The 23,717-nt window shown below is 40.4% G+C and overlaps 2 protein-coding genes across 2 annotated transcripts; one reads left to right on the forward strand and one right to left on the reverse strand.

Annotated features, from left to right (window-relative positions):
* Positions 1–2,128: 2,128 nt before the first annotated feature.
* On the reverse strand, positions 2,129–7,499 carry tgif1 (TGFB-induced factor homeobox 1). The gene is made up of 4 exons (XM_080020066.1): positions 7,264–7,499; positions 4,956–5,176; positions 2,491–2,659; positions 2,129–2,439 (listed from the first exon to the last, which is right to left on the reverse strand). Exons 1-4 carry the CDS (start codon positions 7,277–7,279, stop codon positions 2,150–2,152), a joined length of 696 nt encoding a protein of 231 aa, XP_079876192.1. The 5' UTR covers positions 7,280–7,499; the 3' UTR covers positions 2,129–2,149.
* A 6,380-nt stretch (positions 7,500–13,879) lies between these two features.
* otud1 (OTU deubiquitinase 1) lies at positions 13,880–15,797 on the forward strand (the record flags this gene model as incomplete). The annotated part of the gene is made up of 1 exon (XM_080020067.1): positions 13,880–15,797. The coding sequence occupies one exon, from the start codon at positions 13,880–13,882 to the stop codon at positions 15,014–15,016; it is 1,137 nt and encodes a 378-aa protein (XP_079876193.1). The 3' UTR covers positions 15,017–15,797.
* Positions 15,798–23,717: the final 7,920 nt, after the last annotated feature.

Raw genomic sequence — 23,717 nt, forward strand, 5'->3', positions numbered from 1 at the left:
CCCGACGGCGTGGACGTTCATTTCCTGCGGAGGCGGAGTCACGCGCTTGTGGCTGTAATTTGGGAGATGAAAAGGCGCGTGAGCTCCATCTTCCTTCCTCAGGGCGGACCCCGTAATTAGACTCTTTCTGCTGGAGCTTCACACACACATCCATCATGGAGGAGCCTGACCACAGCAGGGTGGAGGGGGCTGGGGTTACAGTCTGATAGACGGTTTGGACCCCCTCACCCTGACCCTTGACCTTCGACGGAGCAGATTTCACCACGGCGACGTCTGTCACCCTGGCAAAACCTATCACCACGAAAACATCTGTCAATATGGCAAACACCTGTCACCACCGCAACATCTGTCGCCACAGCAACGTCGGTCACCGCGTCACCTGTAACCACATCAATGTCTGTCCCCCTGGCAACGTTTGTCAATGCATCACCTGTCACCATAGCAACACCTGTCACCACAACAACATTTGTCATCACGGCAATATCTGTCACCACAGCAACGTCGGTCACCGCGTCACCTGTCACCATAGCAATGTCCGTCACCACCACCATCTTCCATCATGGCAAAACCTGTCACCACAGCAACGTCTGTCACCACGCCAACACCTGACTCAGGTGTGAAGGTATTCCAACAAGTGAGTTGTGACGTAAACACTGACGCTCCAGCAGCAGCAACTCTGACTCTGATTGGTCGGATGTTTCGGTCAGAATTAACTCTTTGCTCTAACCAGATAACTCACCTTTCCAACTAGATAACCTCTCTAACCAGATAACTAGCCTCTCCAAACAGGTAACTTACCTTTCCAACTAGATAACCTCTCTAAACAGCTCTTCTCTAACTGAACCTCTCATCTGCTCTGACTCCAGCAGGAATCTGGTCCCAGACGGCCCCTCGCACGTTGACTTAGAGCAGGGGCCTCAAAGCGGAGGCCGGGGACCAAATCCTGACCCATTCGGCAAAATCACAATGCTTAATCAATTTATTGATAATTCATTAAACGTTTCCAGAAAATAAAATATAACAAATATTTTCGCTATGATTTTATTTTCATATTTTATTTATTAAAATAACAAAATATATAGAAATATATGTACTTATTATGTTTATTTAAATGTAATCATGAGACAACTCACAACACCGTAAAAAAAAAAAAATACAAAATCTAGAAGTGGGACAGTTGGCTCCTCTTCGCCAGTGGAAGACAACCTGGCCAGTGGCCCCCAGGTACTGTAGGTTGGAGGCCCCCCAGGTACAGGTACGTCGCGGCTCGTTATAAACAGGAACGAGTCACGCCCATCGTAGAAAAAGAAACAGAACTTTATTTTGCGTCGTGTGACCGCGTTGCGCCACAAACATTGCACAGTTTGAGAAGAAATCACATCGTCGGGCGTCGAGTCACATCCACTAAACACACGATACGTAAAAAAAAAAAAAAAAATGGTTCTGCTGTTTATTTTGGTGATTTCAGAAATGCTTCTGTGGAAAGAATAAAGAATAAAGTAAAACGTCCTCCAGACGCGCTCTAGTGTTTTGGGAGTTCCAGTTGACTGGCCGCTGCTACTTCCCTCCGCAGGAAAAGAAAAACTGTCTTAAAAAAAAAAAAACAACAACAACAATGTACAGAAGTTTGTTAAAAAACAAAAAACAAAAAACAACATCAACAGAAAATGACAAATAGGAAACATGAACAAAACTAGACTCTTATTGTGAAAAGACCCTTCCTGCAGTAGTGGGCGTGGTCATCGTAGTGTGCAAACCAATCAGAAACTGGTGTGAAATGTAGGACAGGAAGCGTGCGTCGGACATCGTCGGAGGGAAACTCCGTTCTCAAAAAAAACGACAAAAACAAAAAAATAAAAATAAAAATAAAAAAGGTAAAAAGAGGCGTGACAGGCGGCGTTTTGGTCCCTGTGCAAATAGAAAGAGGAAGAGACAGGAAGAGGAAATCAGGCACTGGACACGTTTCTCTGCTCGGTAAAAAAAACAAAAAAAAACAAAACAACTAAACGTCCTCCTCTGTTCGGCTCCCCCCCCCCCCCCCCCCCCACGTAGAAATGAAGCCCCCCCCCTTACGATGGGGGCGGGGCTAGTCTCTAAGCCCCTCCCCTCCATCGAAGGGGTGGGGCTAGTCTCTGGGCTCCTCCCTCCTCTAGGACACCAGCCTCTTGGCCTGCAGCTCCATCTCGGCGGCCCGTTTGAGCGCCACGTCCACCAGGAGCTGGAAGCCGCTGAAGTCCTGGCTGAGGTCCGGTGGGGTGGGTGGCGGGGTGTTGAAGAGCCCGCTGCGGGGGCTCAGGTTCCCCTCGGCGCCGCAGGGGGCGCCAGTGAGCGTGGACGCCACGGGCGACGAGGCCCGCAGCCGCTCCAGCAGCCGCTCGGCGGCGGAAGGCGGGCCAGTGATGGTGGTGTGGCAGATGACGGAGGGCCGGGTGGGGGCGGGGCCCGCCGCCGCCTTCCTCGTGGCGGCGGCGGCGGGGGGGCCGGAGTTGCAGCCGGAGGGGTGGAGCTCCCGGCGGTCGCCGCCCTCGTCCCCCGCTGGGCCCTCCTCTCCCCCCCTGCCCCCCTTCCTGGAGATGGTGAAGTGCTGAGGGTCCTTCCCGTCACGACGCAGCAGCTCGGGGAGGAGGCGGCGGCGGGCGTTGATGAACCAGTTACACACCTGGAACAGAACCAGGAGCAGGGTTTGAACCAGGACCAGGGGTTAGACCAGGACCAGGGGTAAGACTAGGTCTAGGACCAGGGGTTAGACCAGGACCACGATCAGGGCCAGAGGTTAGACAAAAATAAATATTTTTTTATCTTTGATATTTTTATATCACAATTTGGATAGATATAAAAATATAAAACAGCTTAAAACTAATAAACTATAAAATTTCAAATCAACGTAATCTGTGTTTTTCCTGTTTTCAAGTCAGACGGTATTCATATTTGAGTGACAAGTGTTACTTCGGGTTTAATTTGCAATAAAGGTTCAGATCCTGGATCAGACCAAAGATCCATGATTTTTAGAAATATGATTTTTTTAATGCAATATATACATACGAAATAATCCCCTTTTAGACATTAATTACATTATTTTTAATATTGTGTATTTTACATTTCCCTCGGTGTGAGTTTGAAGTGTGAGAAATAAGATCAAATTATTTGTTGCGACTTTGAAAATTTTTTATTTTTATTTTTTTAATTCCTCTCATATAAAGGGTCCTTAGTTAAAAAAAAGTATTAGAAATAACGCTTTTAAATCCATTTTTATTTTTACATCCCAACAGAACGACTCATTAAATGACAAACTGGCTCTTTATTCCAGTAAAGCTCGGCTCAGTAGTGACGCTGCATTGTTCCAGACAGCTGGAGGGGGAGAAGGGGGGATTCCTGCTCCGTGCCTCAGCCAAGTGCCCCCGTGCACGCCCCCCCATGTCACTGTGTGTGTGTGTGTGTACGCGCTGAGATTCACTGTTTCTGTCGGTCGTTACAGACAGGAAGTGATGTCATCAGGCTGACAGCTGACTGGGCTTACTGCAGAGTGTGCGTGTGAGCACGTTGCCAAAACCCACTCTGTCCTGATTCCAATCTGCTCTGCTCTATAAATATAAAACTTTAGCGGGCGCACACACACACACACACACACACACACACACACACACACACACACACACACACACACACACACACACACACACACACACGTGTAAACAGTGAAACTAGTCGTCATAACTGTCTTACATTAGCTTCGTTTTTTATTAATTCTAGAGACGGAGATTTCTAATTTCTTTTTTCTTTCTTTCTAAATTTATGTTTCATCTTAATACAACCCGTTTAAAGTATTTTTATTCAACTTGAATGTTGTGTAGGCTTCAGGTTAGTGATGATATAATCCTCTGAATAAAGTGAATGTCTGTTGTGTAACAATAATAATCATAATAATACAGCTGCAGGCAGCAATACACGTGGCCCATTTTAGTCGTGTTAGTGACATATTACATTTTGAAACCTTCACGTCTTTCTATGACTTCTATGACAACAATTTCACGGGTTCAATTTTTCCGACGCGTTCCTCGTATGTGAACACATCATTCATTCCCACGGCCGGGTGGACGCCACGTGGTGACCAGATTGTTAACAATTTTGGGGATACTATTTTTCCGATTCGTTCCGGGGACATGAACTCATCAGAGTAGACACGCCTAGTTTGTAACCGCTAACCACTACAGAGCAACGGAGTCTGCGCCCAGCACCTCGCCCGGTGCCAACGGACGTTCTGAATGGCAACCTGCACATTTAGAAGGAATTGGATGATGATGTCACAAAGCGTCCTACTCCACAAACTCGTCTCGCTGCACCACCTGGCCACAAGTCTTCAAATGTTGGGCGTGTCGGTGAAGCACGAGGGTTCGGCTACTTCCCGTAAAATTGAATCCGTTTTTCCACTAATTCCTGCTCCGTATTTGGACCGGCATGGATTAAACTTCAACCCCGAGATGTCTGGGACGTCCGGCTCCAACGACACTTCGACCGTGTCTGGAGCGCTAGCGCCCGTCTTGTTCCAGACACTTTTAGCCTCAAAAATCATGAGAATAACAAAAATCGGAACAATTAAGGCTGGACCCAAATTATAATAACAACTTCTCTCACAGTTTAAGGCCCAGTTTGACTCTCTTTTGGTTGAGTGAGATGACGTTATGAAGTTACTGATCAGGGTGTCTGCAGGAATCGGGGTTAGATTTAAATCCCTCGAAGACCCATTTCGAGAAGATTTTGACAAAAAGAAACAAACGGATAAATCAAATCTGACTAAATGTTCCATCAGTTCAAATGTGAGGCGATTTAGTGAATTTTTAGGCATCGAATTTGTAAAAAAAAAAAAAAGTAAAGTGAACTTTTAGGACTTTCTCAGGTCCTGCAGACACCCTGGTCCCAGCGTCGGGCGGATTTGGGGTGTCGGGTGGAGGAGGCACCTGCAGGGTGGAGAGCTGCGTCTCCCGGGACAGCAGGCTCTTCTCCTGCTCCGAGGGGTAGGCGTTGTAGCGGTGCTGGAACAGCCAGTCCCTCAGGATCTGCACCGACTCCTTGGGGAGGTTCCCCCGCCGCCGCCGCCGCTTCCCCCCAGAGGACGACAGGTCCAGGGGGGCGTCGCCGCCGTCAGAGTCCGAGTCCGACGCCGAGAGAACCGGCAGGCCTGCAGCATCACACACACACAAATAAGTAAAAGATAATAATAATAATAATAATAAAAGTTATTAAAAAATAACAAAATGGAATTTGTCAATGACGCAAAAATGTAAATAAAATAAACATTAAATCATTCTATCAACAATTCATTTGTAAACATATATATTTAGAGATGGGTGAGAATCAATTCATTCATCCAGGTGCATTTTTTTTTTCCCCCTCCACCTTTTTTGTTTTATTCTAATTTTATGTTTTATATTTTTTGGGGACCGGCCTGATCTGATTCACATAAAAGAGGAATTTGTTGTGGCGGGTACTGGGGCCTTTCTTCTGAGGATTCTGGACAAATATATACACATTTGAAATAAAACAACAATGAAATAACAAAGAACAAAAGTTAATGTAATAATTCAACACAAATCAAAACTAGGCAAATGTACACAAATAGTCAGAAAAGACAACAGAAAGTCAAATATTTTAAAAATACAGAATATATAAATGTGAAGACCCTACGCACAGGATGGTTTGTTGCTCATTATAATTATGATTAAACTGTCGCACACTGACGACACTTAAAAGTTGTTGATCCTGGAGACAGACGTGATCAAACCAAACCAGGTTTGGAAAAACCAGATGCAAACCAGGATTCGGCAGCACGCAGCGCAGCATTTACTGCGCCGATCAACAAACACACAACGTAAACAAACTGATCTCAGCTGATGCGTCACAGCTGTCACCAGGACCACGTGATCCGTGTCAGAGACAAAAAGCGGAATGTCCCTTTAAAATCCCCCGTTTTAAGCTTTAATTTTCCGATGATAAAACATTTCACATCAGTCATGTTCACCCTCGAGCCACAACGCAACAGTTTTATAAAACAGGGGTTTAATCACAAATACATTCATACTTTTCTGATCAAATAAAACTTTTGAGGAAACGGATGCGGAACGTCAGCGGCTCAGTGACGTCACCGACTGAGCGCGCGCGCGTGTTTGTGCGCGCGGACCTGTTGCAGACCAAACAAAGGCTCGCGCGGCTCTTTGTTGGGAAAGTGGGAAAACTGCACTTTTCCTCCACCCAAATGGACTTTTCCTCCGCCCAAATGGACTTTTCCTCCGCTCAAATTCAATCCCGGCCGCTCCCGACGGAACCGCGCCGCAAAGCGCGGGTTCGGGGCCGGAGCGGGGACGGAGTCTGGGAAGTTTGGCCGAAACTTGGAGCAACTTCTATTGTTGCTCCGCACCACGAGGTCCGCTCCACAGGCTGCTGCTGCCGCGCCACCTTAAAAACACACACACGCACTGATACTGCTTTTCCACCTTAAAAAAAACACTAAATACTACATTTCAACATTAAAAACACACATTAGTGCTGCTTTACCACCCTGCGACACCCCAAAATACTGCTTTGCACCTTAAAAAAAAAAAAGAAACACTAATTACGACATTTCTACCCTAAAACACCCAGGAATACTGCTGTACCACCGTTAAATCACCACATATGTACCTTAAAACGCCCAATGATACTCGCTTCCCACCTTGATAACGCCGCCTGGTGCAGCTTCTCTACCTTAAACACAGTCCGCGCAGCGACGTTTCCACCTTAAAACCACCGAACGCAACGGACCCTCCGCCGCACAAACTCCAACCAGAGCAGCGACTCACGTCGAGGCGGCCGATTCCGCCTCAAGCAGCCACCGCGGAATAAGCTGCTTTTGCGCCCTGGCGGGGGTCGCGCAGCGCGGGTCCACCTTAAGAGCTCGGCGCTCCGAGTCCCAACTGTTTCAAAGCGGACCCGGTTCTGCCGCCGCTCCGCGCGCTCGGCCCCCGGTTCTCCCCCAAACTCAACGAAAACTTTGTTCTTCCTCCAAACTTTTCCCTGCGGCCGGAGCGGCCGCTGCCGTGGCGACGCGCGGCGCCCCGATCCGGGTTCCGCGGCGCTTCACCCCGCTGCGCCGCTCCACATGCTCCGTCCGAACAAAAGGCTCCGAGCCCGGTCCGGTCACCCCCCCACCGGAGCCGGGGTCCGGGGAGTCCCCGGCCCCCGGACCGGGCCCCCCTGCGGGGCCGCAGGGAGAGCAGGAGGATTATTTACCTTTCTTAGTTTTCATCGCAGGTTGGATCCTTTGTGTCAGGTCGCGACGCGCTGCGGAGCTTCCTACTGCGCCTGCGTCAGATCCGCCGCCGCTCGGTCCATCAGAACAAAGTGTTTTTTTCTCCTTTTCTTTGCTTCCTCCTTTTCTTTCTTTCTTTCTCTTTCCCTCCTCCTCCTCCTCCTCCTCCTCCTCCTTCTTCTTCTTCTTCTCCTTCTTCTTCTTCTTCTCCTCTCGCTCCGCGCTGCGTGTGCACCTGAGCCGCGCGCGTCCCCGCAGTGTGTGTTTGATGAACTGGCTGACAGCTCTCTGACAGCTGTGTGACGTAACAACCGCAAGCCCCGCCCCCCACCGAACTGGTGACGTCACAGAGACGGATCAGCTGCAAGTAACGGAGTACGAGTGCGCACGTTACTCTGGTTGAGGAGGTTTTTTTGTGTGTATTGGTGGTTCAATTATTTTTTTTCTCATTACATGTAATCCCCCGTGTTTCTACTGTTTATTATTATTATTTATTCTATGCTTAATTTCCTGAGTTTGATCAATTTTGATCATTTTTTATTGTGGCCTGCTTTTTGTAAGAACTTAGCTAATTAATCCATTCATATATTTTATTTATTATATATTCATATATTTTTAAACATTTTATTTGTCGAGGAAATCTGTTTTGCTTTGATGAGAGATTGAATTATGCATTCAACATCAATGATTAAAAAGTAACATATATACATATACATAACTAATGAGTCGCTTTTAAGAATAATTTGCATATAATTTTAAATTTACGTGATAATAATAATTTTCAGTTTACATAATACGAGTAATGGTTTACAACTGACATAACAATAATAATAATACTAGTAATAATAATGAATTAAAATGTACATAATAATAATTATTGACCTAATAATTTTCCCTGAAGTATTTTACACCTGCAGAATAGTTTCAGTGTAATCTACATATTTTCATATCTTTCCACCAGCAATGACAACTTTAAAAAGTTAAAAAATTATATTGATGTTAACTGTAGAAAGGTCTGAAGCAGTGTTTTTTAAAGAAGAAAGAAGAAACAGTCTTTATTCGTCACGCAACACACCACACTACAACACATGCTTGCACACACATGCTTTGATGGTGGCCGGTGAAATGGATCCTCTGCTCTTGACCCATCCTGGCTTGTCCTTCCTCCGGGGGCACAGCCAGGAGCAGTGGGCAGCATACGTGGACGCGCCCGGGAACCAGGTGATAAGTGTCCATCGCTGGTCAGACGATGATGGGTGCATGTTTTTGGTGGGGGTCCTTACTGACGTGAGGTGGAGGAAACCCCATGTGAGCACCTGGAGAACATGCAAACTCCACACAGAAGGCTCCTATTTGAGAGATAACCCGCCGGAGCACCGTGCCAACGGTGCACGGTGTTACCCTCATTTTTGCTGTTAATTTTTAAATATCACCTTTGTTTTTATTTTTTATTGTAACTCATACTTAGTGAAGTTTATATTTCTTAAGGCCAAATTATTTCTACATAAACTTAACCTTGGTTTTTATTATTTTAACAATACATCACCGTTATATAAACTAGCCGAAATTCCACTATTCTGGGAACATGATTAACATAAACAGTCAAATTAGATATTCCTGTAATATTGGACCTTCTGTTTGTGTTTTGTTATAGTGTTCTACTTAACCAATAAAATCAGCAAAACATAATAAAATATATAATGATTATGAAACTAATCACAGATAAGGGCAAAGTTAAATAAAGTTGTATCTTATTCAACAGGAATAATAAAATAAAAAACAATTAAAAAACAATTTCTGATATAAATGTTCGTGATGTCTTTGCAGGATGTTAATGTGACATAGAAAAAATCATTATCTTTTACAAATTATATTTATTATATGTGACGTATTATGTTTATTATATTTTATGTATTAAATGTATTGTATTTTATGAATTACATTTATTCGATTTTATACATTATATGTATTATATTTTACTTATTATAGTTGTAATGTTTTACATATATATATGATATTTTACATATTATATGTATTAAATGTTACGTGTTATATTTATTATATTTTACATAATTATATTTACAAAGTTTTACGTATTGTATTTCACATATTATATTTATTATATTTTACATATTATATTTGTTATATTTCAAATATTATATTCATCATATTTCATATATTCTATTTATTATATTTTATATATTTTATTTATTATATTTTATACATTTTATTTGTTATATTTTATATATTTTGTTTGTTATATTTTATACATTTCATTTATTATATTTTATATATTTTATTTATTACATTTTATTTATTATATTATATATATTTTATTTATTATATTCTATATATTTTATTTATTGTATTTTATATATTGTATTTATTATATTTTATATATTGTATTTATTATAATTTATATATTTTATTTATTATATTTTGTACATTTTATTTATTATATTTTATTTATAATATTTTATATATTGTATTTATTATATTTTATATATTATATTTTATATATTGTATTTATTATATTTTATATATTGTATTTATTATATTTTATACATTGTATTTATTTTATTTTATACATTGTATTTATTATATTTTATATATTATATATTGTATTTATTATATTTTATATATTATATTTTATACATTGTATTTATTATATTTTATATATTATATATTGTATTTATTATATTTTATATATTATATTTTATATATTGTATTTATTATATTTTATACATTGTATTTATTATATTTTATATATTGTATTTTATATATTGTATTTATTATATTTTATATATTGTATTTTATATATTGTATTTATTATATTTTATATATTGTATTTTATATATTGTATTTATTATATTTTATACATTGTATTTATTATATTTTATATAATATATTTTATATATTGTATTTATTATATTTTATACATTGTATTTATTATATTTTATACATTGTATTTATTTTATTTTATACATTGTCTTTATTATATTTCATATATTGTATTTTATATATTGTATTTATTATATTTTATACATTGTATTTATTTTATTTTATACATTGTATTTATTATATTTTATATATTGTATTTTATATATTGTATTTATTATATTTTATACATTGTATTTATTATATTTTATATATTGTATTTTATATATTGTATTTAGTATATTTTATATATTGTATTTATTATATTTTATACATTGTATTTATTATATTTTATATATTATATTTTATATATTGTATTTATTATATTTAATATCTTATATTTTATATATTGTATTTATTATATTTTATACATTGTATTTATAATATTTTATATATTATATTTTATATATTGTATTTATTATATTTTATACATTGTATTTATTTTATTTTATACATTGTATTTATTATATTTTATATATTGTATTTTATATATTGTATTTATTATATTTTATACATTGTATTTATTGTATTTTATATATTATATTTTATATATTGTATTTATTATATTTTATATCTTATATTTTATATATTGTATTTATTATATTTTATACATTGTATTTATTATATTTTATATATTGTATTTTATATATTGTATTTATTATATTTTATACATTGTATTTATTTTATTTTATACATTGTATTTATTTTATTTTATACATTGTATTTATTATATTTTATATATTGTATTTTATATATTGTATTTATTATATTTTATATATTATATTTTATATATTGTATTTATTATATATTATAAATTGTATTTATTATATTTTATATATTGTATTTTATATATTGTATTTATTATATTTTATACATTGTATTTATTGTATTTTATATATTATATTTTATATATTGTATTTATTATATTTTATATATTATATTTTATATATTGTATTTATTATATTTTATACATTGTATTTATTATATTTTATATATTGTATTTTATATATTGTATTTATTATATTTTATACATTGTATTTATTTCATTTTATACATTGTATTTATTATATTTTATATATTGTATTTATTATATTTTATACATTGTAATTATTTTATTTTATACATTGTATTTATTATATTTTATATATTATATTTTATATATTGTATTTATTATATTTTATATATTGTATTTATTATATTGTATTTATTATATTTTATATATTATATATTATATATAGTTTGTATTATATTTTATATCTTATATTTTATATATTGTATTTATTATATTTTATATATTGTATTTATTATATTTTATATATTGTATTTATTATATTTTATATATTGTATTTTATATATTGTATTTATTATATTTTATATATATTGTATTTATTATATTTTATATATTGTATTTATTATATTTTATATATATTGTATTTATTATATTTTATATATTGTATTTATTTTATTTTATACATTGTATTTATTATATTTTATATATTATATTTTATATATTGTATTTATTATATTTTATATATTGTATTTATTATATTGTATTTATTATATTTTATATATTATATATTATATATAGTTTGTATTATATTTTATATCTTATATTTTATATATTGTATTTATTATATTTTATATATTGTATTTATTATATTTTATATATTGTATTTTATATATTGTATTTATTATATTTTATATATATTGTATTTATTATATTTTATATATTGTATTTATTATATTTTATATATATTGTATTTATTATATTTTATATATTGTATTTATTATATTTTATATATATTGTATTTATTATATTTTATATATTGTATTTATTATGTTTTATATATTGTATTTATTATATTTTATATATATTGTATTTATTATATTTTATATATTGTATTTATTATATTTTATATATTGTAGTTATTATATTTTATATAAATTGTATTTATTATATTTTATATATTGTATTTTTAAACGTTTGCAGCAGATGAGGCGGTGAAACGCGACAAACACGATGACGTCATCGGCGTGCGACACACGCGTCATACATTCGCATTCTATCTGTGTCCCATGGCTCCCTCTAGTGACCGCCAGGAGAAGTGCAGGGGGAGGCTGACCACGCCCTGCAGCGCCCCCTGCTGGACGCTCATTGAAACACCCGGTAGGCGCGCTGCTGCCCCCTGGTGGCCACAGGGTCACACTGCGCACACCCCGTCCCAGGCAGACGTGCCTGTTTGGTGGAACTCAGAGACAGCTTTTCATCCATTCATCCATCCATTCATCCATCCATTCGCTCAGTCAATCACTCAATCATTCACTCATTTATTTATTAATCCATTCATTCATTTATTCATTAATTTACTCATCCATTCACTCACCCAATCTTTTGGTTATTCACCCATTCATTCATTCATTCATTCATTCATTCATTCATATATTGGTTAAATAATTCATTCACCCATTCATTCATTTATTCACTCATTCATTCATTCACTTATTCATTCACATACCCAATAATAAATTCAATTCAATAATTAATTAACTCATTCATTCATTCATACATTCACTTATTCATTAATTTACTCATTCATTCTTTCATTTAACACAAACTACAATGAAGAGATTCAGGTGAGAAGCAAAGATACATGAAGTGTTATGGTATCATAGAAGAACTGATCGATGGATAAATAGATTGATCATAATTCGATTGATCATTAATAAATAAACTGATAAAACTGATGGAAATTGATACAAATGATAAAAACGGATAAATATTGATAGAAATAGATCAAAACGGACAAAAACTGATACAAATGGATAATATATGACTAAAGTGATAAAACTCATTTGAAAAACCTGAAAAGTGATATAAACTGATAAAAAAATGATAATATATGATTCAAACTGATTAAAAACCCATTTGAAAAAACTGATAAAAAATGTATAAAAATCGATATAAACTGATAAAAATGGATTAAAACTGAAAAAAATATTTAAAAAAGGGATTAAAACTGATGAAGAATGATAAAAAAAATTTATAAAAACGGGAAAAAATGATCAAATTTGATCATATCTGATAAGAACTGATTTTAAAAAATGGATAAAAATGAATAATATCTGATAAAAAAACAAACAAACAAACAAAAAACCCTCAATCGTACTTTGTTCTCCAGATCAAAGGATCATATTTTAAAAAATCCAAAATCTTCACATTCCCAAGTGACGTCCCCACCGTGCGCCCCGGGGACGCGCATGCGCACGGCGGTGACGCACCTGATTTCCACGTTTGGACTGGTCCCTGGTCCCTGGTCCCTGGGTCCAGTTCCCTGGACTCGGTCCCTGGACCCTGGACCCTGTCCCTGGTCCCTGGTCCCTGGTCCTTGGACTCGGTCCCTGGATCCTGGACCCTGGATCCTGGTCCCTGGCCCAGGACCCAGACCCGGAAGCTCACAAGATCCAGTTTCACTCACCAGGACTAAAATTAGGGAAGGACGACACCGCGTCCGTGACGCAGCGTGAGCGCAGAGTCCGCGCCGTGGAGACTCCGTGTTGACGTCCGAGTCTCGGGGTATTTTTAGAGCCTGTGGTCACTGTTCCGGGACAGGGGGGGGGGGGTCCGGGGGGTCCGGGTAGGGGGGTCCGGTATAAAGGAACATGAGGATCTACAGCAGCTCAGTGACCCACTACCCGAGACCCCTCCTCCAAGTTCTGATAAGTTCACAAAGTGGACCCGAGACCTGCAGCAGGACCAGAGCCAGGTCCCCATCCGAGGAGAGACCAGGACAGGCAGAGCCCCACGAGGGACCAGGACCAGCAGAGCCCCACGAGGGACCAGGACCAGCAGAGCCCGATCCCACGGAGGACACCATGCCCTCCTTGTCCATCAAGCCGCTTCAGTTCGTGTCCAGGGCGGAGATCCTGGTCCGTCGCTGTGTCGGAGCCGGGGGGTCCCGGACCACATCTCCTGACCTGATGGAGGACTTGTTGGTCCAGTTGAGGAACGGATCAGAACTTTTCTCCGAGTGTCCAGAAGCGGAAAGCGGCTTCGGCACCGAAGAGGACCAGGATGAAGAGCGGTCCGTCCCAGGTGGAACTGGACTTCCAGGTTCTCCCTCCCTCAGTTCGGAAGGTCTGCAACCCCTTTACACTCTCAGCTCCCCCCAGGACACAGGACCCAGAGACCCGGACCAGGCTGCTTCTGTGGGGGAGAAAGTCCTCCGGTACCTGGCGGAGGTGGACCAGCAGAACCAGTACCTGCAGCGGAGGAACAAGTTCCGGTTCCACATCATCCCGGACGGGAACTGCCTGTACCGGGCCGTGTGCCGGGCGGTCTACGGGGACCAGAGCCGGTACCGGGACCTGCGGGAGCAGACCCTACACCACATCGCGGACCACCTGGTCCAGTTCAGCCCCATCATCGAGGGGGACGTGGGGGAGTTCCTGATCGGAGCCGCGCAGGACGGGTCCTGGGCCGGGTACCCGGAGCTCCTGGCCATGAGCCACATGCTGCGGGTCAACATCCACCTGACCACCGGGGGCAGCAGGGCCAGCCCCACCGTGTCCACCATGCTGCACTGCCTGGGGGAGGAGGACCCGGAGCGGCCCTGCATCTGGCTCAGCTGGCTCAGCAGCGGACACTACGACGCCCTGCTGGACCACAGGGCCCCCAACCCGGAGTACGAGCTCTGGTGCCGGGACGCGCAGGTCCAGAGGAGACGGGACGAGGAGCTGGCCCGCTCCATGGCGGCCTCCCTGTCCCAGATGTACCTGGAGCAGAACGGAACCATGTGAGGGACCAGGTCCGGGCGCAGGTCTCGGTCCGGGGGGAACTGGTTGGGACTTTGTTGGGACTGGTTTTGACTTTTGTTGATAATGTTTTCTAAGAATTAATTAAGAATTAAGAATCTTTATTTGTCATATGACCGCACTACAACACACACACACACACATAAACAATTAGTTTTATATATACAATAAGTTTTTATATATACTATAAGTTTTCTAAGAGAATGAAGTGCAGTGCACTGAAGATCCTGTAGCTTTTATGATGATGATGATGATAATGATGATGATGATGATAATGATAATGATGATGATGATGATGATTATTATTATTATTATTATTATTATTATTATAAATATTATATAATGTTATTTAATAATAATAATTATGATAAATATAGAAAATAATAAAATATAGAATGTGTACTATCTGATTGTGTTTTTTATATATTTATATTTAAACGGTGTGAACTGATGGTTTGTTTTTTTATATTTTTTTGGAGTTCATTTTCTGATGGTTTGTCTCCGTCTGAACATTAAATACAAACTTGTAATAATGTTTAATTATTCAGTTTCAACCCCTGAAAGAACTGGAGCAAATAAGAAACACGGTCAACATAATGTGCTGATTAGGGTCAAAACCAGGGAAACGTAAGATACTCATGCGACGCTGGACATGACGTCATACATCCTATAAATACGATCCTTCTCAAAGCCAGGACCTGCTGCATGTTGTGCGTGTGTCCGCTGGGTGGCGCTGGAACGCGGGGATCCAGCCTTCGACCCAGGTGCCGTGAAATAAAAGGTGGTTTGAGTTGAACCGTAACAACAGACTTTGTGAATATTTTTCCTGATGGAAATTGTTTAAAATGGACCAGTGCGCAAAGCAGATCTGTTAAAAAGGGATCAAATGTGGAAAAGAGACTGTGATATAAAATATATATTTATAGGAAAGATATGTTTTGTAGAAATATAAAACAGACGAACGATCCAAACAATATTCACGCATTTCATCCGTTTTAAAATGTGTGGCCCTTTTTGGATATGACGTTATACATCATCATCATTTAAAAAAAAACACAGAAATAATGAACTTATTAAATACTAAATCGGCCTGATCATTAAAAAAGAGAATTAAATGAACAAATATATATATATATATATATATATATATATATATATATATTTTTTTTTTTTTTTTTTTTTTTTTTTATATTTGTATATATTTATATATTTGTTCATGTACTCTGTGCAATGACAATGAATTGAATCTAATAATAATAATAATAATGATATATATATATATATATATATATATATATATATATATATATATATATATATATATATATATATATAATATTTATATATATATAGTGACGTCACTGCGGTCTGGATTTTAAAAGTTGCAGTGAGCAGAGTTTCAGGCTCCGTGTCCGGGAGACCGCAGCACCGTGTGGACCCTCTAACACCCAGGACCAGGACCAGGACCAGGACCAGGACCCCCTCCCCACCAGGATTTGACCGCACGGTGTGCATCAGCGGGCGGCTCGCGGTCCGCTCCGAGTCCGCGGGCGTGATGTCCGGGCACCGGGTCCAGTTCTCAGAGCCTCCGTCCAGAGGGAACCAGAGCCACAGTAAGGAACATGGACCCCCATCACGGAGCTTAAAGAGCAGTTGGCGTCTCTGTCTGGACCTGCTTGTGGTGGCTCGCACGCACAACTCAGATCCAGATCAATAGTTGTTATTATTAATGAATCATTTCAATCCCTGTTTGTCTTTGTTGCTCAGCTCGGTCTGTTCCATCCTGTTTGGAAACATTCGCTCGAATCATTTCTTCAGAATGAAATGAAGCTCAGATCTGATGCAAACCAATCAATTGACTTCTCACTAGTTTTGACGCCTTGCACTATAAAATACCCTTTGGAGGTATTTTAGTTACCATTTTATTTTCACTGGATATAAATGTTGTTTGTTTTGATTGAAATGTAGTTTTTATTCCCATCATTCGATTTGCTTTGCTGTGGGTTGTGTTGTGGTAGAGGAGGTTAAAAAGCAGCTTCTAGCTCCCGAAGCTGCTGGGACAAGTCAAGGTCACGGTCCTTCAGGAGGTTAAAGGGTTAATGGGTCATTGTGTTCTGATTCAGAATGAAGTTGGACTCTGTAAATAAAACTATCAATCTGTAAAACGAACTATGAATAAATGATAAAACTGTTAAAAAAACCCCTATAAATAAACGATAACACTGGGAAAAAAAACTATAAACAAACTATCAAACTGTAAATAAAGCCATTAAACTGTAAACAAACTGTTAAAAACAATCAAACGGTAAAACAAACTATACATAAAACGATCAAACTGTAAACAAACTGCAAATAAAACTATCACACTGTAAATAAAACTATTAAACTGTAAACAAAACGACCAAACTAAACAATAAATAAACCAAAATACGACCAAAATAAACTGTAAATACAACTATTAAAATGTTAATAAAACTATTAAACTGCAAATAAAACTATCAAACTGTAAAACAACAACCTACTATTGCAATACTACTGCAACACTACTGCAACACTACTGCAATTCTACTCCAATACTACTGCAACAATCCTGCAATTCTATTCCAACACTACTGCACTACTGCAATACTACTTCTATGCTACTGCAATACTACTGCAAAACTCCTCCAACTGTGTAATACTACTCTGTAGTATACACTTTATTATACTCTGTAATACACTCTGTAGAACACTCTGTAGTAAACTGTGTGTAGTGTGTGTGGAAGCTGTGGCATGCCATGGCAACAGGTTAAGTGGAGATAAATGCACACAGTGTACTGCCTGCCCTCTGTACAGTATATATCTTACCATACTATACTACTATATTATATACATTATATATTACTATACTGTACTACTATACTATATATATCGTGCCATACTATATACTTCTATATTATATATATATTACTATACTATCTTCCTCTTTTTTCTTGGGCTGCTCCCGTTAGGGGTCACCACAGCGGATCATCTTCCGCCTGCTATACCAATATAGCATATATATATATATATATATATATATATATATATATATATATATATATATATATATATATATATATATATATATTACTATACTATACGTCTGAACAGGGCACGTGCACGTGGGGACAGAACAGCACCTTCAGCGCTGAAGCCGCCGTCTCCATGTTGAGCACAGAGGCTCCAGGTTCCGTTCTGCCCCAGCGTCCGTCATGTTTCTGATCCGATCATCGCCCTGACGACGATCTGAAATCAGTTAAATCAGCTAGAGATTCAGTACTATGAGTACTACACACTGCAGAGGGTTCTACCACTTCTTTTCATTCACACAGGTTTGGTGCTAGTTGCTATGGATTGATTTTTAAAAACTGAAATATCTGATGGAGGCGCCTGGGAAAGAGAAGGTTTCTGAGCCCTGAGTTTGATCTTATTGTCAGAAAGGAAGTTACAGAGCATATATAATATATATAAACATGTATAGTACGTATAGTACACTGCAAAAACACCAGAATAAATAAACAACATTACTTTATTTTTCTAAAGTTGTGAGATCTGACTGTTGACTGTGTGGTCTGCTCTGGAGGATCTTTGTCCTTGTCGGGAAGGTCACACTGTTATGGGAACTCTTCAAAACGACAACGTAGAAGGGAACACATGAGATAAGCTCCACCTCAACCGTGTTGTGTCTACACCCTGATGTTGCTTTCCTCCGTCTCTCCGTTCGCTTCGTCGTCCTTCCCCTCGTTTGGTGACACCTGCTCAGCACTGATGAGGAAACGTTTGGTGGAACGTTTTCTCAGCTGGCAGGCAAGCAAATAGATAGATAGACAGATAGATCAATAGATAGATGGGTGGGTGGATGGATGGATGGATAGATGGATGGCTATAGACTGGAAAGAAGGTCCATGTCCTTGTAAATGTCCTTAATGTCCACAGACGTCTGCCCAGATCCCATTTCATAGTCCAGTCCCTCTGGTGTCGTCCCAGCGACTGGGTGGTTGGGTGGGTGTGGTTGGTGGGTGTGGTGGGTGGGTGTTTGGGTGGGCGGGTGGGGGTGGTGACGTGGCCCCTCCAAGTGGAGGCCGCCCTTGGGATAATCCTCCTGGAAATACCCGAAACCCCCTGAGATGTGAGACAGCTGTTCTCACGGTGGATTTACGGATCTCCTCACGAAAACAGCTCTTCAGTTTTAGGATGTGTTGAGTGATGAGATGGAAGGGACAGTGTAGACGTCCAGCCTGGTCCAGCCTGGTTCAGCCTGGTCCAGCCTGGTCCAGCCTGGTACAGCCTATTCCAGCCTGGTCCAGCCTGGTCCAGCCTGGTCCAGCCTGGTTCAGCCTGGTCCAGCCTGATACAGCCTATTCTAGCCTGGTCCAGCCTGTTCCAGCCTGTTCCAGCCTGTTCCAGCCTGGTCCAGCCAGGTCCAGCCTGGTCCAGCCTGTTCCAGCCAGGTCCAGCCAGGTCCAGCCAGGTTCAGCCTGGTTCAGCCTGGTTCAGCCCGGTCCCTCTGAACCGACGGGGGACGGGCGTCCTTGTGTGCTTCTTCAAAGCGTGTTTCCACACTGAGTCACAGCTCTGATCTACATGAAGTTTATCTCATGATATATTAGAAAAACATCTGGAGCCTGGTGCATTTCCTGACTTATTGTTGTGTTTATTAAAGTTTCTCTTGCGTAACGTCTGCGCCTCGAAGCAGGAGGTGCCTCGGCTTTTCACCTCCAGTACGAAGCCCAAAATGTGGCCGAAGGTTAAAGGTCCGAACACATAACGACTCATAGTTACGGATAGAAATCAAAAGTTTTACTCGTTTGAGTTTGTCCCTGAAACTCGTTTGGCCCTCATTTCATGGTGGGGTCGCTCTGGTTTTTCTCCTCTCGGTTTCTGACCTTTTCGGATGCTTTTCCGCCGCCGCAGAACATCCTCCCTCCGCTCGCCTCGTTCTGACCGCTGACATTTAATTCCATCGCAGAGTGTTTGTAGGGAAGCGGAGAAGGAAGACGAAGGTCGCTCCGAGCGGGACGTTTCTGTTTTTCCAGGGGAGTCCGGAGGTTTAGAAGACGAGCCTCAGTCAGGATGATGTGGGAGCTTTGAGCTGGTGCAGGGACGGCGCCCCGAGGCCGGGCTGGTCCTCCGGCCTGTTCCTCCGGCCTGGTCCTCCGGCCTGGTCCTCCGGCCTGGTCCTCCAGCGGTCCGGGGCAGTGGGGGGGAGAGTCCTGGATCCAGCAGCTTTCCGGGCCCGGTGACTCATCCTTCCCCTCCCAGGTCTGGGTCCTCAGCGTGAGGGAATGCTGCTGGAATGTGGGAAGGAACCAGATGTTTCATCCCTTATTTCCCATACTTTTGCTCGTTTAACACACGGCATGTAGAGATACCTTCACTGGAGCCTGATGATTTCAAACATGGAGACTAATCTTGGGACTGAGCGCCCGGGCAGAGGGGCTGATGGGAAACTGTCGCTGCTAACGCCGTTGTATGAACAAAGTGACACATCAACTATTTGATCAAGGTCACCTACTGGCGTTAAAGAGATATTCCGTTTTTTTGGGGGGAAATTTCACAGGAGCTAGGCACCATTGCTTCAAAGACAGTTTTAGGCAGAGAACAGGTCACTTGACCAATTTCCGAGTCTCTGATTGGTTGAAGTGGAAAACTTAAAATGGAGCTCGCTGCACAATCAAGATTGGCAACAATTATAAAGTATATTTCCCGAAAGTTTCTGAGAAAGAGCGTTAATGTGGTCCACCTGGTCCGTCTGGTCCACCTGGTCCATCTGGTCCACCTGGTCCACCTGGTCCATCTGGTCCATCTGGTTCACCTGGTCCACCTGGTCCTTCTGTTCCACCTGGTCCTCCTGATCCATCTGGTCCATCTGGTTCACCTGGTCCACCTGGTCCTTCTGTTCCACCTGGTCCTCCTGGTCCACCTGGTTTATCTGGTCCACCTGGTCCACCTGGTCCACCTAGTCCATCTGGTCCATCTGGTCTATGGAATCCTGACTCCTGGACCATGGCTTCACGATGCTCAGAGCACCTGCAGACAGAAGGACCTTCATCACCCTCACTCCTCCGCCTCCTCCTCAGCGGCTCCGAGTAAACAAATGTCTCCATCATGTGTTTGCTCGTCTGAAGGGGCGGGTGGAGCCGCAGAGTGTAGGCAAGGAAAGTGATGACACCCGACGGACGTCTCTGAAAGATCTGTGCCAGATGAAGAGAGAAGATCTGCTGTTTGTGGGCGGCCATGTTCCCTGGAATCACTCCCTGAGCGGCAGTGACCGGCGGTTACTCTGAGCTCAACAGCTGATCTCAGACCAGCGGGATGTTTGAAAAGCCCTTTGGTGGAAGTTTGTTCAGAGGAAGACATCAGAAAGGTGTTTGGGGAGGAAGCATGGAGAAAAACTGTGTTTTTAATTGTACAAGTACTTCACATTTGGGTACTGACGTGTTATTTGTATGACGTGTGTTTACTTAGACAAAAGGAGCGTTAACATACGTACTATAAACATACCCTATCTCTTATTTTCTTATCTAAGCGGAGCTGCACAGTGACGACATTTTATCTTCTGACCTGAAATGATTGTGACCAAATCGTATACTGGTACGGGCCGTAGTAGTACTAACATAGTAGTTCTAGCAGCAGTTGTAGTGGTTTCAGTGCTAAATACCAGTGAATAATGGGAGCTGCAGTGCACTGCTCCACTCAGCGACACGGTAAACATGGAGCTCCAGGGTGTCATTACAACAGCTTGTGGTGCAGCTGGTTCCTCTGGTGAAGGATGGAGGTTTGGCGCTCTGACCGCTGCGTGGGCGAGGCCCCAACCAGGGGGGGTGGGAGGAAACTCCACGAGCTGCCGAGAAGTCGCTTCAACCCACCCGCGGGATACTCCACTTTGGAGTTTTTTTCTTTCACTCAAAGTAAATGCACCTTCTTGCGCTGGAAATCTCCATCACGTTGACACCACCTGCTTCGCAGAGCGTTAGAGTGCACAAGACCCAGTCTCATAATTTCTTAGTTCTGCTCTAGTTCCTCTCTACTTATTCTCTCTGCCGACTTTATCCATGCATTATGTTGGTGGAAATTGGAAGAGAAATACAAATTCTCCACCCAGGACATGCTCCTCCCACACCTAGTTCTGTGTGACATCAAAGTCCAGCACCTTCAGCTCGTCTTCTGCTTTGAGTCTCTGAGCTGCTCTGGAAAATCCCTCCTGAATGGAAAGTTTTAGCCCAGTTTCAGTTTGCTCCAATCCCAGAGGAGGGAAGTTTCTGGACGGCTCCTCTGACCTTCAGGACGTTAATCCCAGCACCGCCCGCTTTGATGTCACAGGGTGGAGGCTCCAGGCTTTGATGTTTAAATGAGGATCTAACCCCCCGTACCTGTCTGTCTGTCGCTCTGTCTGTCTGTCACTGTCTGTCCCTCTGCGGCTCTGTCTTTCTGTCGCTCTGTCTGTCTCTCTCTCTTTTGACCAAGAATTTCTCGCTTCATGGGGTGTGAAATTTGAAATGGGATTATTGAGAAAAGGTCTGATTTCACGCTGGACATTAAAACAGACGTCAGTGTGATGAACCTCATCCTGACATTTTGAATCCTACATTAAAACAGAGGTCAGTGTGATGGACGTCATCCTGACATTTTGAATCCTACATTAAAACAGAGATGAGCATGATGAACGTCATCCTGACATTTTGAATCCTACATTAAAACAGAGGTTAGGGTAATCAACCTCATCCTGACATTTTGAATCCTACATTAAAACAGAGGTCAGTGTGATGAACGTCACCTTGACATTTTAAATCCTACATTAAAACAGGTCAGTGTAATGAACCTCATCCTGACATTTTGAATCCTACATTAAAACAGAGGTCAGTGTGATGGACGTCATCCTGACATCTTGAATCCTACATTAAAACAGAGATGAGTGTGATGAACATCACCTTGACATTTTGAATCCTACATTAAAACAGGTCAGTGTAGTGAACCTCATCCTGACATTTTGAATCCTACATTAAAACAGGTCAGTGTAGTGAACCTCATCCTGACATTTTGAATCCTACATTAAAACAGAGGTCAGTGTGATGGACGTCATCCTGACATTTTGAATCCTACATTAAAACAGAGATGAGCATGATGAACGTCATCCTGACATTTTGAATCCTACATTAAAACAGAGGTCAGTGTGGTGAACGTCACCTTGACATTTTAAATCCTACATTAAAACAGGTCAGTGTAATGAACCTCATCCTGACATCTTGAATCCTACATTAAAACAGAGATGAGTGTGATGAACATCACCTTGACATTTTGAATCCTACATTAAAACAGGTCAGTGTAGTGAACCTCATCCTGACATTTTGAATCCTACATTAAAACAGAGGTCAGTGTGATGGACGTCATCCTGACATTTTGAATCCTACATTAAAACAGAGATGAGCATGATGAACGTCATCCTGACATTTTGAATCCTACATTAAAACAGAGGTGAGTGTGATGAACGTCATCCTGACATTTTGAATCCTACATTAAAACAGACGTCAGTGTGATGAACCTCATCCTGACATTTTGAATCCTACATTTAAACAGACGTCAGGGTAATCAACCTCATCCTGACATTTTGAATCCTACATTAAAACAGACGTCAGGGTAATCAACCTCATCCTGACATTTTGAA

Source organism: Zeus faber, assembly GCF_960531495.2.
Source record: "Zeus faber genome assembly, chromosome: 19".
Taxonomy (NCBI): domain Eukaryota; kingdom Metazoa; phylum Chordata; class Actinopteri; order Zeiformes; family Zeidae; genus Zeus; species Zeus faber.